This window comes from Sminthopsis crassicaudata, chromosome 3, assembly GCF_048593235.1.
Source record: "Sminthopsis crassicaudata isolate SCR6 chromosome 3, ASM4859323v1, whole genome shotgun sequence".
Taxonomy (NCBI): Eukaryota; Metazoa; Chordata; class Mammalia; order Dasyuromorphia; family Dasyuridae; genus Sminthopsis; species Sminthopsis crassicaudata.
Genome location: NC_133619.1, coordinates 8410543 through 8424332, shown reverse-complemented (window position 1 = coordinate 8424332; position 13790 = coordinate 8410543). Strand labels below are relative to the sequence as shown.

The window sequence follows — 13790 nt, the reverse complement described above, 5'->3', positions numbered from 1 at the left end:
CATCCTGTCCAAGGGCGAGCTGGTTGCACCAGACCCTCTTATGATCTGATTGCAGGTGGGGTTCTGTGGTTAATTCTGGGAACCACATTCTAAGAAACACTTTACTAAGTTGCAAAGGAAGATGAACAGGTCAATGGAAGGCCTTGAGTTCAAGCCAAGGGTAGATTTTTTAATTGTTTAATGGGGATAAGAGAAGTCTTGGGGGACATGTTGATAGCTGTCATGTGGAAGAGGGATTACTCTGTTAGCTAGGAGCAGTGGGGGGATACCTCAGAAGTGAATATAGGAGTTCCTCTCCCTCCCTGGAAGTTTTTGGGCACTTGTCTGGTGTGTAGTTTTGGGAATTTAGTCTCAGTCATGGGGCCGGATGGTCGTGAGGTTGAGTTCTGAATGTAGTACTCTGGATGCTCTAAGGCAGTGGTCCTCAAACTTTTTAAATAGGGGGCCAGTTCACTGTCCCTCAGACTGTTGGAGGGCCAGACTATAGTAAAAACAAAAACTATGAACCTCCCAGAGCCAGAAGTGTGTGTTGCAAATGCGAGTTTATGTCGAGCGTCACTTCTGGTCTGATTTTGCCATAACCCAGTGGGCCGCATAAACGTCCTCAGCGGGCTGCATCTGGCCTGCGGGCTGTAGTTTGAGGACCCCTGATCTGAGGGCTTCGGGTGAGGACTCGGATGGCCATTGCAACAAAGCCCAGGACTACCACTGATCTCTAATTGGTAATGTCTGTGCAGGTTTATAGGCAGTGAATCCATGAAGTCCACAAGGCATATGGTCTGGCTGAAGACATTAATGTATATAAGCAAGCCAAAAAGACTTTCTAATTAGCCTCCATGTTCTTGGTGTCTCCTGCACCCTCCTAAATTACAAGATGTAACATGCTCTCCTGGCAGTTACAATTACTAGTCTACCTTTTACCCAACAGAGCACCTTTGACCATTGACCTTTGCAGTGTCACCTCTACCCGGTTCGCCTCCTCTGAGACCTTCAAAGGTCTCTGGCCACAATCTCTTGAATCTATAGTTTAATAACTGGTAGCGCACTCAAGAACAGCCACGTGTAATCTTAAAAGCCTTTATTATACCTGCTCACATAATGCCCTGACTGATGCCCTGACTTGTTGGCTCCCTAGTGAACACCTGGTCTGAAGACCCACGTGTTCTCTACCAAACTCCTTACATCTCACAGCTCCATCAGCTTGGCTCGGCTACCCCAGGCTACGGAGCCAGGTTAAAGAGAGCAACTGCTGTCTGCAGTGGGCTTATAAAGGGCCTGTGAGGTCACACACACAGCCAACCAGCGAGAGAGCCGTCACCCATTACGAAGCTATCTCAATATGGCCAGGATCCCACCCACAGGGCAGTCCTATATCCACAGAGAATACTTCTGGGCCACTCAATCTCCTGTTGTGCTGTGCCCACCCATTTAAAGGACCCTTACAATTCCCTTCTCTTGTTTTGCGGGAACCGCATCCTTACAACTCAAAGATCATCATTGGCTTCCTATTTACTCTGGCCTTTGAAGTTCCACCGTCTGCCTTCAGAATGACTTTTACCTGGGATCCCCCTTCATGTGCCCCAAATTTCATCCAAGGTGATTTAGTAGTCCCTCTAAAATTTGGCCTGCTGTCAGCGCCACCAGGTCTCTGTGCAGGGTATCCCCTGACCCTTTGCTGGCTTTCTCATCAGCCCAGAATTCTGAGCCTTCTGGGGATGTTCAGGTTAGACTTTCCTTTCAGAAGCCTGACTCGATTTCCCATATTGTACATTATCTTCTCCCCAACCCGACCCCTCAGGATACCTTGTGCTTTTCATCTGAGTAAATATTGTGTTGTCTAGGGAACTGGAAGCTCAAGGCCTCTTTTCTTGTCATCTCCAGTGCCTCTCGGTGTCTGAACACCCCCGATGCTTAGTTGGTGTTTGTTGCTGGCATTGAGCCTTCCCTTCTCCAGGCTAAGCTTCCCTGAGCCCTTCACTTGGTCTGAGTTTCCATCCCTGTTCAGCTATTCCAAGTGACTTGGCTAGGCCCTAAGCTTTTTCCCTCACTGACTCCATCTTTGTGGGACAGGGGTTTGAAGGAAAGTCTTTTTCCTAATTTTGTTCAGCCAGCCTGGCTCCTTCTTCTACTGGTGTGCTCTACAAGGGGGGTCCTTACAGGCTGCTTTGGAACCCCACTGGCCCCTAGGAAGATGTACAGCGCAGGGCACAGACCCTCGTCACCTTCAAGGTGGACCAAATCTGATGGAGCCTGGGATTGGCTGACCTCAGGCTGGGAGGGGCTTCCCTTCTTGGGAGCCTTCTGGAGGGGCTGAGGGAGGATATCTTCTGAGGGAGACCTTTGTCGAGTACGGGGACTTGGGACATTGCCGGTTCTCCTCTGTGAACCTCTGCCCTTTCCTTCACCAGGCCAGGAAAGACCCTGATCTCTTGGACACCTTTTGTGCAGAAGCCATTGCCTACTATGACAGCGAATGGGCCAGGATTAAGGCGGCGGCCTGTGCCTTTACTGGTGAGCTGGAGGGGGCCATTTGTGGGGTGGCCCAAGCACTGTCAGCTCTCGGGCCACGTGTGAGCCCTTCCATTTGGGGCGATGCTGTGGCCCTTGTAAGACTCACACTGGGGCCTTGTCCGGGACCCGCAGCCAGTGAGCGCCCACGTCTGGCCTGACCCCTGCCTCAGTTCCCTTTTCTCCGGCTGACCCTGGTGCTTCTTAGGGGAAGCCTCCCAGACTGCCCCAAGGCCTGGAGTCAGTTCGCATCCTCCTCCTTGTCAGATCTCTTCTCCTTCCTCATGCCCATTCTAGCCAGTGCCCTTGGCAGATGACTTGTCATCCACCTGCTTCTCAGGGTGGGGAGGGTCAGATGAGATGCTGTACATATGGTGCCACCCGAGTGCCAGTCCTTGGGATGATGGTGATGATGTGGGGCTGGGCAGGGGGCAGAGAACTTCAGGAAACTTCTCATCTGTTGTCACCACAGGGTACGTTCTGGAGCAGGTGGCCCACTTGAATTTGGGGGACATGGACATGGAGCGCCTGGGTCAATGTAAGTCCCTTTGTAGAGGACTTGGGCTGGTTGGCTCTTCCAGCACTAAGGAGAAGACTGCTGCCCGTGTCCCAAGGAGCTCTGTGGAGGGGTGGGTGGGTAGATGGAGGCAGGTACTCAGGAGCCCAGAGGCTCCAGTAGAGGCCAAGTGTTCTAAGCTTTTGCTCACATCCAGGCCCCTAGGCCCCCAGGCCCTCAGGCCCCCAGGCCTGGTGCTGGAAGGTTTCATGCGGCAGCTTTCCCCAGCTCGAAGATAATCTTCTCTTGTTCACTTTCAGGTCTCGAAGTGCTCCAGATGGATCCGGAGCTCATAGTCCAGGATGCTGCCAAGGAGACACTGGCCCTCCTCCGGCGCAGGGAGCAACAGGACACTGGGAATATGTCCATGGCCCTGGCCAGGAGGCCCACTCCCTCAGAGACCTAGCTGCTGGGCTCCTCCCTGCTCCCTCCTGGGAATGCTTGCCCGTGAACGGGACAGACCCAAGGCTCAGGGAGCTAGCCGGTCATCATTCCAGAAAGCCACGCCAGGGGCCGGCAGAGACCGTGGTGCTCAGGGAAGGTGGGCACCTCGGTGCTCCCTGAAGGGCAGCTGTTACCGCTCTGGCAAGGAGGAGGATGGACAAGGATGGATGGGAATGGAGAGGTGGCAAGTCTTCCCATGGACAGCAAAGTCTCTGGAGGGACAAAGACAAACATCTCCTGTTAGAAATCTCTTTTACATGTTTTTTTTTTTTCTTTCTCCTCTTCTTCTTTATTTCTTTTTTCTCTCCTTATCATTTTCCTCCTTGTTCTCCTGAAGGCATTTGAGGCCTTGGCCTCCAAGATCCAAAGTTTCTTGGTCAGAACTGACTGAGATTTTAATCTTCCAATTGGAATAACTACAAAGGGGATTCCCAGAGTCTTGACCTTGAAGGAAGACTTGGGAACTTTGGCTGATGTGACTCTCCTAGACTGGGGAGCCCCTGGGCTAATTTCTACCTCAGAGGATCATCTATAGCTATCTGGCCCTCCTGGGGACCAACTCCAAGGCTGGTTCATAATTTTGGCAAGCCAAACTTTCTGGATAGCCGACTGGGGTCTTGGGCAGAAAGACCCCTGCCCACAGCTACCAAAATGCCCATATCTGGTGGGGATTTTCTGGTCCTCTGGAGCATGAGTCCCATCACCCTCCATCTTGGGAGGGAACAAAAAGAGGTTGTGTCCGGTTTTGTTTGAACTGTAGCGCTCCACTCCAGTATCTTTGTTGGTATTGAAGCTGCTGCTTTGTTTTTATTCTTTGTGGATTATGATAAAGTTTCTTTCTTTGATCCTGTCTGGCCTCTTTCTTTTCCAAAACCATCTAACCCATTTGTCAATAGTCATTGGTTTGATACTAAATTACCTGCTTATGAAACATTATTTTACAAAGTACTTTCGCTCATATACCCATCCCCTCAGTGTCCTGAGATGTTCTCTATTTTAAAAATGGAGGAGGGACTTGATTTGTCCCAAATTGCCAATAGTGCTGTGGCCGGGACTTGAACTCATGTCTTTTGGCTCCCAATCCAATGGGTTCCATGTTGGTTCTAAAACATAAGCCAATCAGTTTTGAGGATACCAGTCCTTTTTTTCTTCATTTCCCAGATTTTCCAGTTTGGTTGAAGGAATTAGATCTGTACCTTCAGGAGAATACTCAGGGGAGGCATAAGATCACATGGATCAGCTTCGTTCTCCTTGGCCCCAGACATCAGGACTTGTAGCCAAGTGCGGAGTTTGCAAAGAGGCAGGGTTAGGGCTGCTCTCAGGAAGAGCCTTCTGAGCATCGGAGCTGTCCAAAGGTAGAATGCGCTGTTCAGTGGGCTTTTTCTGCTGGAAGTCTTCAAAGATTGGACGCCCACCTGCTGAGTAGGTTATAGAGAGGATTCTTTGGGGAGAAGGGCATGGGTTGAACGTGATGGCCCATGCTGTCATTTCCAGTTTCCAATCTATGATTCTGAAAAATCCCCTCTGAAATATATGACTGCAGCATCACCAGCAAAGTACCTTGGCAATGTGGACCTTTCTCGGTTCTGCTATCCCTGCCCCATGCCCTTATCGAGGGCAATAATGAGGTTTGGCTCTAGGAGCATCCAATTAGACAGCAAGCTCCCCCACTGGGCTCTATGTTTAAACTAAACCTGGCTCTGTGCTCATGGGAATTGCATCACCTGGTTTAAAAACACACACACTCCAATCTGCTGAAGATTCCCACCCTCTGTCTTTTTGTTTTTCTTCTTTGGGGCTCATTATGCTCATTGCAGGCAAACACTCTGAGAGGGTTAAAGCCTAGCGGTAGTTAATCAGGCTTGGCAGGATGCCAGGCCATTAGCTCCTCAGAGGCAGGAGTCATTCTGACTCTGGGGATGACCCCAGCCCCACTGCTTTTCTTGTGCCAGCTTGGATTTCCATAACAACTGACACTTGATATGGGAGTTAGCCAGGAACTAGGCTAATGCCTTGCTTGGACTGGAGTTTGTAGCATTGCAGCTCTTCTAAGAGTACAAATCTAAGGGATGCCACTTTGACACCATTGGAAAATGGTTTGGAAAGGACCTTGGAGGCTGTTGAGCCATTGCCTAGGCAATGCACCAATAAGTAGCCATCCAGCCATTGCCCGAAGACCTTTGCTGAGGGGAAACCATGGTTCCAGTGGTCCTATTGTCACCAGAGCTCTACCATCAGGAGTTGTTAGCTTGGACCCAAGGAGCCCATGGATAAATTCCAGGAGGATCTGTGAACTTGGATGGGGAAAAGATGACATCTTGTGCTATGTAAAGTCACTTAGTATTACTAATTATCAATGTATTAATATGCAAATGCATTGTATGTGATTAATGAATATATGACAATATATAGCATATATGTAATTAATATGGATAATTAAATTCACTTTATAATAAGAATGAATGTCATTTCATTAGTCTATGGATAAATAGAAATGTATGATTAGTCAAAAGCAACTGACATCCTTTGAGCTTGCCATCTCATCCCCAAGGATTTGCTGGAATATCTTAGCTTGGTTCAGATCATTTCATTGTAGCCCAGTGTGGATTTAAATGAGTCAATTTTAACTAATCCATTTACTCAGACAATTCTACAGAATGCAAACTCTTGAAGGATGGAGGGTCTTGTTATTGTATTCTTCAGTGCTTAGTGTGTAGGAAGTGCTTAATAGGTGAATGCAGTCTTGAATCCAAAAGTAACCATTCAACCCTCATTTATTAAGTCCTGTTTCATGTCAGGAATTGTGGTAGGAGCTGGGAGACAAACATAGAAAACCACATTTGTCTCTCCCATCAAGGACCTTACATTTTACTGGGTAAGAAAGAAATAACATCAATTAATCCATTCATAAAAGCATCAATTAAGCACGCACTAAGTGCCAGGGATTTTGCCATATTTCTAGGGTACCAAGAAAAAAACCTGAAGTAATCTTTGCTCTTAGAAGCTTACTTTCTACCATCAGCATTATGGTCATCCTCTAGCCAGCTCTGGGGGAAGCTAGATTTCCAACGCCAGGCACTTTTCTTTTCCCATTCCATGCCCGTCATTCATTCTCCTGCTTCCTTAATATTTGAAATGGAAAAAATTAAATTCAAAACTTTCTGAACGTCAAACACTTTTTGTGACTTATCTGGAAGGGGTCAATTGAGTTCATCTTAAAAAGGAGCCATCGGACTTGTGGAAATTCAGAACTAAACCTCTCCTTTGGTCACTAAAATATTTGCATTGGGTACCACAGCTTTGGGATAGTGCTCTGGGAACTGAGTGCTCAAACAGCAGTCCTGACTTATCTGTGTATCTACTGAGTAGCCAAGGTGGATGGGGAGTATTGGGAGTGGGAGTGCATGACTAATGTGTGAGTGGTCTTTTCACATGGTATGGTGTTGTGAGTGATGACAGTTGGCAGATGGCAGTTGGGAGGATGGGTTTTGGGATCTCCTGACTCCAGATTTACTGGAATTCCTCACCAGGAGAAAGTCTCTGGAAATACTTCAAGATATCTACAAGAGAGAGAGATCCTGAGAGAATATAAACTCCTTGTAATTAAAGCCTTTGTTCTTGGCAATTCCAACCTGGCCCACAGAAGGTGCTGAATAAATGCTTGTTGGCTAATTGACTTCTAAAGAGTTGTGCATAAGTGTGGAATAATGGATAGAGACTTGTTCTTGTGACCTGCTTCAAGCCCTGCATCTCACATTTATTAGTTGCACAACCCTAGGCACAAATCTCCTATCCCCGGGTGCTCAAATCAATTTTCTAAGACAAGAAGTTGTTGAGAAGATGCTGACTTCTATTAGCCAATGGAGTTACTTCATCAGAGAGCCCCCTTTACCAATGAAATCGGAGAACCAATTTCTGTCTTTTTCCTTATATTCTGCTGAGATCTAAAAAATCAGTCATGACTCAATGTCAATGGGACATTCAATGAGGTCAATGTCAAGAGACATTGATCACTACTGGCCTGCTGTGAGTGGATTATTGCTCTTTTGATATGCAAGGTATTACTTCTAGGAAGAGTGATTTTAAAAAAATTAATTTTATAATTATATATTTTTTGACAGTACATATGCATAAGTAATTTTTTTTACATTATCCCTTGTATTCATTTTTCCAAATTTTCCCCTCCCTCCCCTAGATGACAGGCAATCCCATACATTTTACATGTGTTACAGTATAACCTAGATACGATATATGTGTGTAAATCCAATTTTCTTGTTGCACGTTAAGAATTGGATTCTGAAGGTATAAGTAACCTGGGTAGACAGACAGTAGTGCTAACAGTTTACATTCACTTCCCAGTGTTCCTTCTCTGGGTGTAGTTATTTCTGTCCATCATTGATCAGCTGGAAGTGAGTTGGATCTTCTCTATGTTGAAGATTTCCACTTCCATCAGAATACCTCTTCATACAGTATTGTTGTTGAAGTGTATAGTGATCTCCTGGTTCTGCTCATTTAGGAAGAGTGATTTTATGACTAGATTAACACCATAGGAATATTATTCATACAAATAAAATTATGTGAATAATTGTTATTGATCACTGTATTATTTGGAGAAATATGTTTAAACCTTACTATTTCTCTGAGCAATCTAAAGGTACCCTCTATTAAAAGAGTAGATTGATGATGGTAAACTCCTTGAAGGAGGGGACTTGGCTGCACCTTACCTGCGCATTGATTGATGAGTGATTGTAAAGTCCCTGGGTTCTCTCTCAGCTTTAGCTCTCTGTGATTTATTATTTACTATCCTAGAGGCTGGAAGCTTGAGTCTTCATAGTGTAATGGAGAAATTACAGGCTTTGGAGACGCTGGACTTGAGTTCAAATTTCACTTTTGCTACTTTGACTTTCTCCTCTGTGTCTCCCCCTTTCCCACTTAATTCTGAATTTGTTTCTGCATCTATAAAATGGGGGGGATTAGAGCAGATGGTCCCTGCAGCACTGTTTGTGATTGAACATCCCCTCCGACTTCTCGGTCTTCCATCCCCCACTCTCCAATCTCCGACCCTGGGAGCAGCTCTTTGGAGACATTCAGCATTAAGAGACAATGAACTCACCTGTTTGTTACGTTACGGAAATGGAAGGGTGGGACGGGAAAGCCGCCACCTGTCCTGTTTCAGTGATAACTACCAGAACCTCCCATCCATTCACCACACAGCCCAGCTGAGAGGAGGAGTGGCCAGAGCTTGGGGCTGGTCCTGTCCATCTCAAAGCTCGGGCTTCCCTGAACCTCAGTGTCCTCCTCTGAAAAAGGAGGGAGTTGGGCTGGATGACCTTGGAGATCTTTCTTCTCTGGACCTTGGTTCTCTTCTCTATTGGACAAGACGGTCTCTGAGCTTTAAAGCTCAGAGACAAGACCAGGGTAAAACTCTCAGCTCTTCCCCTCCCTGCCTGGGCAGCTTTGAACAGATCAGTTTACCCCCTGACTCTGTTTCTTCTTCAGTAAAAATGAGGCTGTTGGACCTAGGGGCCTCTGGGATTCAGTGGCGCTCTCCAAGGTCCCTCCATCGCCACCGTTCTGTGGCTCAGGTGTTCCTGCAGGTGGAGCCCTCCGTCTGTGCCTCTCGGCCTCCACCCCACCCCCTCCTGAGCCTCCCTCAACTCCCCTTGGATGCTTTTCTCTGAGCTGGGGTGCTTGGCTCCCAGCCTGTTGCCGTGGTGACCGGTGCCTAGGAGGACAAAGGAGGGAGCTCGCTGGAGCTTTTGCTGCCGGGTCCCGTCCATGAGGAAGTTCAGACCGTGGAAACTCCGCTGTCCTGCCATCAGCCTGCCCTCGCTGACCGTTTTCTCTCTGTGGAGGAGGGCTGAGCCCACCGCCTCACCCCAAGGGGACATGTGTAAGAGCCTGACTACCGCCGAATGGAAGAAGATCTTCTACGAGAAGATGGAGGAGGCGAAGCCCGCTGACAGCTGGGATCTCATCATGGACCCTAACCTGCAGCACAACGTGCTGGCCCCGGGCTGGAAGCAGTACCTGGAGCAGCATGCCTCAGGCAGGTGAGCCGAGCGGGGTTTGGGAGGGAGGGAGGTCTGCTTTCCCCACGCCCAGGAGCTTGGGCCGGCAACGTGAGCTCTGCTCTTCTCTTCACCCGGCTCACGCTGGAGTCGAGGAAGGGCAGTGTTAGACTGGAAAGGCCGTGGCTTAGGAGGAGGCCGGAGAACTGGGCGCCAGTGGACACCAGGAGGATGTCCCAGAGTTGAGTTTCAGAGGAGAGGAAGCCTGAGGACCCTAGTCTTTGGACCATGTGATGGGAGAGGATCTAGAACTAGGGAACAGGATCCCGAGGACAGAACAAGGACCTGGGATTCCAGTGGAAGCAGGCTGTGGGGAGAGGCTGCAAGCTTGAGTCTTCATAGGACAAGGGAGAGACAGTCACTGGGCCTGAGTTCAAATTTCACCAGTGCTACTTTGCCCTTTGACTTTCTCCTCTGTCTCCCCCTTTCCCACTTACTCTGAATTTCGGCTTCTGCAGCTATAAAAGGGGGGATTAGAATAGATGGTCCTTGCAGTGCCTTTGGGATCTCTGGCTTCTCTGGATCTCGGTTGCCCCTTCTGTAAAACACAGGGCTGGGGCGACAATGTCAGGGAGGTCCCTTGCAGGTCCCCTTGCCATCTATGAGCCAGTGATCTCTTTCCTCCAGGGCACACAGAGCTAGCTAGTGAGGGGTGAGGTTCTGGGCAGCAGGCTGGGGCGGCTGGACAACTCGGCCTGGTGAAATGCATCGGTCTTTGGGAGTGGGTGGAGGATGAGGCCCCTGCCTCCCCCTCCTGGGCCTCCAGCTGGGGGGTTAGCTTTCTGAGGCCGTGCTGTGCACACGCACACACACACACACACACACACACACACACACACACACACACACACACACACACACACATGCTGTTCCAGAGTCTTTCTGCTGCTGCATCCCTGGGGAAGGGTTGGTTCAGAGGGTGCTCGAGCCCCTTGGGTGGAGGTGGGGGAGGGGTCTTTTTTTAGGCCTCACTTCGGAGGGGAAGCAAATGGGGGCGCTTGCTCATTTTAAACATTAATATGTGCTCTTGCTGCAACAGCTCCCCCAGCCCTGCCCTGCTCTCAGGGAAGAAGGATTTATATTGGACAAGCGGGGTCGGCTGCCACAGCCTCTGGCCCCCTTTGCTCTGGCAGCAGATGGATGGCAGAGCCAGGGGTTCCTCTCTGCTCTCCCCTCCATGGCCAGGCACACCCCGGAGCTCTGGCCAGACCCTGGAGAACTATAGGAAGCGGTGTGAGTGCCGAGAGCCCGTGGAGGCGGCCGGAGCGGCCTTTCTAGGAGGTTTTGTCACAGGAGAAGAAAAGGCGTCAGATGGGGGGGGGGGGGATGATCAGGGGAGGGTTTCCGCAGGAGAACAGGGGCTGGAGAAGGGAAGGAGGCGCGCAGGCTGCTCTGGAGAAGCGAGGCATGAACCCGCGGCGCATTAACCCTCACACTCCCCGGCCTCCCAAGCTTCCCTCCCCGAGGGTCAGGGCTGAGCTGAAGGACGGAGCCGGACGGGGAGGGGCCTGAAGGCAGCGGGGGAGTGCAGGGGGCAGGGGCCCTGGGTTCAAACTCCGGCTCTGCGGCTGCGGGCCTCCTAACTTCGTGCCTCAGTTTCTTTTTAGTAAAATGCACGGATGGAGCACATGCCCCGAGGGATTTCCAGCACCCGCCATGCGGTTCTAGAGCCCTAGGAACAAATCTGTCCCGGGCACTTGGTGTTTGCAGGCCGCTGCCAGCCCGGGGCAGCCCTGAGCGCGGAGGGCTCGGGCGGGGAGGGGAGGGAGGCCCGGATGCACGTGGGCGCCAGGCGGGAGAGCACTTCATGGGGCGGCTCCGCGGAGGCCGGGCCTCGGAGGGAGGACAGGTTAGGGTCTCAGAGCGCTGGATCTGGAGGCAGGAGGAACCGAGTTCAAATCCTGCCTCGGACGCTGCGTGACTCCGGACAAACCTCAGTTTCCGCCCCCCATAGAACGGGCATGAATGACAGCGCCCTTCCCGCGGTCATTTCCAGGAACAAATGAGAGGCTAGCGTTTCCCGGGGACTTCCCAACACGATCCGCGCTGTCCTCACAGCCCCGGAGGCAGGAGCTGCGGTTACCCCCATTTTATGGAAGGGGAGACTGAGGTAAAAGACACCCAGGCCACGCAGCTATGAGTCTGAGGCTGGATTCGCACTCGGGCCTTCGGACGCAGGTGCAGGGTGCCATGCACCGCGCTCCCAGCTGTGAGCTCCCGGCCGCGTTCCGTTCCCGCCATTCTGGTTTTTGGTGATCACATCACAAGGGAAAGCTCTTAAGACCAAACGTCAGGGGCAGAGGTGGGAGGGTCTGGTCTCCTCCATTTTACGGATGAGGAAACTGAGGCTGGGGGGGGGGCGGGCCCGGAGGGAGATGGCGGGATCCTCAGACGGGGCCATCAGGCCGGGGTGTGAAGGAGGGAAGGGGCCGGGCCTCCGGTGGTTCTGACTCCCCGGGTTTTTGGCTCCGAGCCACGCGCTGAGAAGCCTGGCTGGGATGAAAGGGCCGGGGAGGGGGCTCGGCCTGGGGGGCAGCCGGGATTTAGACTGAACGGGCAAACGTGGGTCTCGTTACGGTCCGACACGCCGCGCTAACGGGCTCGGAGGCCATCGGGAGCCGGCGGGGCGGCCTCCTCAGTTGGAGGAATCTCCCGGGCTGCCCGGCGGCACCGAGGGACGGGCGGGAAGTCCCCCCGGGCGGCGGCCTCGGTCGCCAGGAGACGCAGCGCTGCATGCCCTTCCCCCACAGGTTCCACTGCTCCTGGTGCTGGCACTCGTGGCAGTCCTCGCACGTGGTCATCCTGTTCCACATGTTCCTGGACCCGACGCAGAGGATGGGCTGCGTGCGCATGCGCGTGTTCAAGCAGCTGTGCTACGAGTGCGGCACGGCGCGCCTGGACGAGTCCAGCATGCTGGAGGAGAACATCGAGGGGCTGGTGGACAACCTCATCATCAGCCTGCGCGAGCAGTGCTACGGCGAGCGCGGCGGCCAGTACCGCATCCACGTGGCGGGCCGCCAGGACACGCGGCGCCACCGCGGGGAGTCGTGCGAGGCCTGCCTGGCGGGCATCCAGCACTGGAAGCCCAGCGAGAAGATGCTGGACGAGGAGGCCACCACGTACACCTTCTCCCGGCCCGCCAGCCCCAACAAGGCGGCCGAGGGCGGCGGCCAGGGCTGCAACTTCTGCTCCGTGCCCTGGTGCCTCTTCTGGGCCACCGTCCTCCTGCTCATCATCTACCTGCAGTTCTCGTTCCGCAGCTCCGCCTAGGGGGCGCCGCGCGCGCCGGGCCGGCTTTGCGGGCCTGGGGTGTCGTCCGGAGTCCCGGGGGGAGGGGTTCGGCTCGGCTCCCCGCCCCCACCCGGACCCCCGTCCCAATCCCCTTTGACCTCTCTATCCCCCCCCCCCCCCATTGGCTTTGTCCCATTTCTGTGACTTTCTACTAAATGATAGATCCTGATGGTGACGGGGGGGGGGGGGGGGGGGGGGGCTGAGGTGTCTCTTCCTGTCCGACCTTAGAGAGGGGCGCACAGAGCGGCGGCCGTCATCCCCTTCCTCCTCTCCCAGTCCCTAAAGCTCAGGTTCCGAGGCCGGCTCCGAGGCCTGGGGGTTGTTTGGGCTCAGAACCGCGGGAGCGAGAGGCTGACTGATGCTAAGGAGCCTCCCTCCTGAGGCGTCCCTGCCCGCGGTCCTGCGCCTCCGGCCCATCTCTCCCTCCCCTCCCCCCCAGGAAGGACAGCGGGAACAGCCGTCACTCAGGCCCAGGGTTTTAGCGCCCTCCGGCCCGGGGGAAACTAAGGAGCCGCGGGCCTCCGCGTGACCGAACCCGCAGGGCTTCCCCTCGGCTTAGCCAGGCCTGGCGCCCAGGAGGCGCTAATGCGTCTTAGCGGACTGACTGACTGACTGACTGACTGACTGACTGACTGACGTGGGGAATAGAGGAGGTGGATGAGAGGGGAGGGGAGAGTGGCTGAGAAACCGCCTCTAGAGAAAGGGTGAGGGGCTGCAGCCCAGTTAGGGCGGGGCCCTGGGGGCTTTTCTAACCAGGTGTGAGCGTGAGTGAGTGTGTGTGTGAGAGTGTGTGTGTGAGAGAGTGAGAGAGTGTGTGTGTGAGAGAGAGTGTGTGCGCGCACGCGCAGAGAGCATAGGGAGCTAATTTCACATTCTCTGTAAACTGGAACAACCGCGAATTTTCTACTCCTTCTGAATGT

General features: G+C 52.5%; 2 protein-coding genes across 2 annotated transcripts in view; both read left to right on the top strand.

The window, feature by feature from the left end:
* MROH2A (maestro heat like repeat family member 2A) overlaps positions 1–5968 on the top strand; it is a 49101-nt gene extending 43133 nt beyond the window's left edge. Inside the window, exons 39-41 of the mRNA XM_074297916.1 lie at positions 2409–2511; positions 2981–3046; positions 3325–5968. Of these exons, the coding sequence (XP_074154017.1) occupies positions 2409–2511; positions 2981–3046; positions 3325–3470 (315 nt within the window). The 3' untranslated portion in view covers positions 3471–5968. The remainder of the gene's footprint in view (positions 1–2408; positions 2512–2980; positions 3047–3324) is intronic.
* A 3128-nt stretch (positions 5969–9096) lies between these two features.
* Positions 9097–12978, top strand: LOC141564787 (receptor-transporting protein 1-like). Its single transcript, XM_074307667.1, has 2 exons — positions 9097–9561; positions 12330–12978. Exons 1-2 carry the CDS (start codon positions 9287–9289, stop codon positions 12847–12849), a joined length of 795 nt encoding a protein of 264 aa, XP_074163768.1. The 5' UTR covers positions 9097–9286; the 3' UTR covers positions 12850–12978.
* The last annotated feature ends 812 nt before the right edge of the window (positions 12979–13790 follow it).

Excerpts from the sequence above, each read along its gene's own strand:
- LOC141564787 (XM_074307667.1), top strand. The coding sequence starts at position 9,287 with ATGAGGAAGTTCAGACCGTGGAAACTCCGCTGTCCTGCCATCAGCCTG. Across the intron at positions 9,562-12,329 it reads GAGCAGCATGCCTCAGGCAG|GTTCCACTGCTCCTGGTGCT; the intron begins GTGAGCCGAGCG and ends CTTCCCCCACAG.